The sequence below is a fragment of the Arvicola amphibius genome, chromosome 9, assembly GCF_903992535.2.
Source record: "Arvicola amphibius chromosome 9, mArvAmp1.2, whole genome shotgun sequence".
Lineage (NCBI taxonomy): Eukaryota > Metazoa > Chordata > Mammalia > Rodentia > Cricetidae > Arvicola > Arvicola amphibius.
Window position 1 is genome coordinate 121,657,462 of NC_052055.2, and position 3,958 is coordinate 121,661,419.

At 58.9% G+C, this 3,958-nt stretch overlaps 1 protein-coding gene across 1 annotated transcript; it reads right to left on the reverse strand.

Annotated features, from left to right (window-relative positions):
* Window positions 1–943: 943 nt before the first annotated feature.
* On the reverse strand, window positions 944–3,311 carry Rpl10a (ribosomal protein L10a). Its single transcript, XM_038341319.2, has 6 exons — window positions 3,226–3,311; window positions 2,942–3,016; window positions 2,723–2,803; window positions 2,225–2,373; window positions 1,274–1,446; window positions 944–1,144 (listed from the first exon to the last, which is right to left on the reverse strand). Exons 1-6 carry the CDS (start codon window positions 3,228–3,230, stop codon window positions 974–976), a joined length of 654 nt encoding a protein of 217 aa, XP_038197247.1. The 5' UTR covers window positions 3,231–3,311; the 3' UTR covers window positions 944–973.
* Between the last annotated feature and the right edge of the window lie 647 nt (window positions 3,312–3,958).

Below are 3,958 nucleotides of genomic sequence, written 5' to 3' on the forward strand. Positions count from 1 at the left end.
CGGGCGTGTTGTGTGCAGCCTCCCACTATGGCCTACCCATACTCAGACACGGTGCAAGGATGCCGCCATCAACCGCCACCTGCAGTCATGCTCACCCCGCACCTGTGCTCGGTAGTGGTCACAGCTCACCTTAGTGACTTCTGGACAGTTGCTGGCCGTCAAGCCAGGATTCAGAGGCCTGGGGACTTTAGCGGCTGCCAGGTGTGTAGATCACCAGGCTGGACCATCTACTGAAGGCCTTTAGCAGTCAGTTGTAGATGCCCAGGCTAGACTAGGCACTCATAGCCAGCTGAGCCCAGAATCTCCTATGGAGAGGTAGAATGAGGCCCAAGGATATAAGACCCCCCCACATATATATGGGCGGGGGGAGGAAGAATGGCACCCCCTGCAAACACCCACCCTCACACCAGGGTTTGAAATGGATACCTCACATTCACTGCCTAACTCTGCAAGCCTGCTCTAGATCTAGATTCTGGCCTTCAGTTTTACAGGTCTGTTCTAAACCCCTCTAAGCTTGGCTTCCAAGAGGGGCCTGCCCAGCCTCACTTAGGGGTGAGGTCACCTAGAGGCTCCAGTAGACTAACTTGTGACAGGATTGTGCTTTTTGGCTCTGGGCTAACAGTTAAGTGCTTGAACCCTGAGGTGGCTTTGCCTGTCACTGCCACAGCCAAGCAAAGGAAACCATACCTCACTTCACAGCGGAATTTCAATTGTCCTTACTGGGACCCTTTACAACCCCTTCCAGAAAAACTAGGCCCTAAATTCTACAGTAGCCTTGCTCACAAGAAAATGTTACGAGACCTGGCTGGGGCCAGAACCAAGGCCAACCAGATGTGGGCCGACCTGCTGCTGGGCACATGTCCTGACAGCTGAATCTAGCTTCATGCAGCTCCCATCACTCCAGCAGGGCTGTAACTGAGCTCAGACACAGGCAGACCAACAGTAGGGTAGCACGAAGGTTTATTGGGGCATCCTAGTACAGACGCTGGGGCTTGCCCATGGTGCTCTTGATATACAAAGCCCGGACATTTTGCCAGTTCTTCTTGAGCAAGGACACCAAGAAATTGACAGCCAAGTGGATGTTGTAGACCAGCTCGTCGTCAGTCATCTTCACGTGGCCAACAGCGACAGCCAGACACAGCACCTGCAGAGGCCAGGCTGGTCAACACCTATGTGGCAGGCCAGGCCCTCTCTCTCTCTCTCTCTCTCCAGAGAGTAGGGTGCACTTCCCACCTCTAATCAAGTATGCTGTGCCTGAGGAACCCAAACCCACCTTCTTCATCTGGAACTTGATCGTGGACTTCACCTCGTCCACTTTGGCCACCATGTTTTCATTGTGTGTCAGCAGGGAAGGGAACTTGCCAGCCTTGTTCAGGCCTGGGCCCAGGATACGCGGGATCTGCTTAATCAGAGACTCAGAGGCCAGAAAGGCGTCGTATTTCTTGGCTGTGTGAAGACAAGGGCTGCTCATATCCAGGCCAGAAAGGCAGAATCAACTTTTTAAACCGACCACCAAGCTGCCTCCACAGACCCTGCACTCCTGAAGGTGACTGACTCACAATCCAGGGCACACTGCACAGGAGAACCAAGGGGCCGCGATGGCTCCCAGCACAGTTCACCTCAAGCCAGATGAAGCTCAATTTGGTGCAGGCCCAGAACAAACCCTAGCTATGAGAAACCCAAAGCAGGACTGCCACTGTGCAGCCTGGGCACTTCAGTGAGGACTCAGAGTACAACCCTGAGCACGTGATGAGGGTTGCTGTCATGTCCAATGGCTGGGAACAGGCCTTTGGCGGGGTGTTACGCCAAGCCTGCAACAGCGGGAGGCGTTTCCTATCTGTAAAGGCAGGCATAACTAACTGCCCAGATCAGAGGGAAGAAGGGAGCTAATGGAGTCCAATGCACCCAACCCAGTAGCCTCACTTGCCCAAAAATCCAACGAGGCCACCTTCAACGGAAGGCTAACCTGCCACAGCCCAGGCTGTTAATGTTATCATCAGAAAACCCAACAGCTATGTCAACTTCCCACACCTGGGAGGAGGGCCTCACTGAGTGACCGCCTCCACCGGATCGGCCTGTGTGGAGCTTTCTGGATTGCTAACTGCTGTGAAGCACTCTGGGACTGGGGCCACTCCTGGCACTGGCTTGTGCGCAGGTAGACCCCCTAAAAGCCCTTCCGTATGGCAGCCAGAACCACCCCGAAACACCAGCCAGCTGCACCTACCCAGCTTTTTGACCAACTTCTTGTTCTTATTGAGCTTCTTCAGCGCCTCGATGTCCATGTGGGGGATATCCACGGCCTTGGCCTCATCGCAGTGCTGCTGGTCCCCCAGGACGCACACCGAGAACTTGGGGCGAGGGGTGGACTTGAGCCTGCGTTGGGGAGGAGGGAACAGGTCATGCACAGTTCCCGAGCGCCCAGGAGGCGAAGGAGGAGTCCCGGAAGTCTGGGACGGCAGCGAGCCCCGAGCCTTACCCGGAGGTCTGCGACACTAGCCTGGCTTCTCAGGCTAGCCGGCGGGCTCGGCCGAGGCCTCCCCACGCCTCCCCTCTTGTTTTAAGACCCAGGGTGGGGGTCCGTCCAGCCAGCCTGCCCGCAGCAGGGCGCCTGAACTACCCGCGCGCCGTCAGTGCCCCCATGCCCGCCTCGGGCTCGGCCAGAGCGGCAGGGGAGGCCACACGGGGACACTGAGGGGCTGGGTGGGGTCAGAGCGGTGCCAACCTGACGGTGCCCGAGAAACGTTTGTCCTTCTGGGGGTCGTAGTTCTTCAGGCTGATCTGCAGCTCCACCGTCTCCAGAAACCTAGGCGAGAGGGGCGCCGTCAGCCCGTCCCGCCGGAGCGTGCCAGGGTGCTCGCCCTGCCGGGGGTGGGGGGAAGCAGGGGTGCTCTCCCCGCCGGGGGTGGAGGGGAGCAGGGGTGCCCGCCCCGCCAGTGCTTACTTGCGGCGCTTGCGCTGGTTCCCGTGCAGGACCTCCCGCACCGCCTCGTACAGGGTGTCGCGAGAGACTTTGCTGCTGTTAGGGTGAAACGAGGGCGCTCAGTGTCCGCCATGCTGGCTCCCCGGAGGGTTCGGGCCCCGCGCCGACGGACGAGGCCCACAGCCTGCCGGGAAAAGGCTGGCGACGAGCACAGCGCGGGGAGAGCCTCCGAGTCGAGCCGCACGGTGCCCGCGGGGCTCCCGGGTGCGCGGATGGCTGCGGATAGCACCCCGATAACTACCTACCTCATGGCTGCAGAGGCTGCGGGAACCGAAAGGAAGAGAAGAGAGCGCCCTGCGCTTGCGCTCAAATAGTTCTCCTGTTCTCGCGAGAATGGCTCGTCCCGTTGCCCGTTCGGCTCCCAGTCTAACCGGAGGAGCGAGCGCTGCTGCTTGCGGCCGCTGGGGGCGCCACCGCGCGGCTGCACCGTGACCAGGCGCTAGTACCAGCCGGCGTCGGAACTGTGCGGGTTCTGGGCTACAGGCGGCGCTGGAGCTGGGCACTGAGATCGGATTTCCCTATCTAGTGCCTGATCCCTGTCTTCCCCAGTCACCAGCTGAACTCTGCTTTCCGTCATCGCCAAATCTGGCGATGAGTCCCGGAGAGCCACGCGACAGCTGCCCCCACTAGCCCGTATTTGTGCAATGGTCCAGCCGCCACCACTCGTGGGCAGAGGCAGCGATGAGAGGAATAGCTCGAGGAAAAAACGATCCTTGGGATCTGCAGCGCCGAGAAGCGTCTTGTGACTAGATTAGGATCAGGTGCGCACCGTTTAAGCGCGAGCCTCCACCTGGGAGAAGGCGCCCACCAGTCTGCCATGACCATCTGTATAAACTGCCCTATTCCGCCTCTGGGCGATTTGGACTCTGAACCAATGCCCCGTCTTTTCTCAATTAGTTGGCATTTCAAACAAAGCCGGCCTTCTTGCCTGACCTCCGTCTTTGCAGTTAATAGAGAGGAACAGGGTCAATGGGCCGT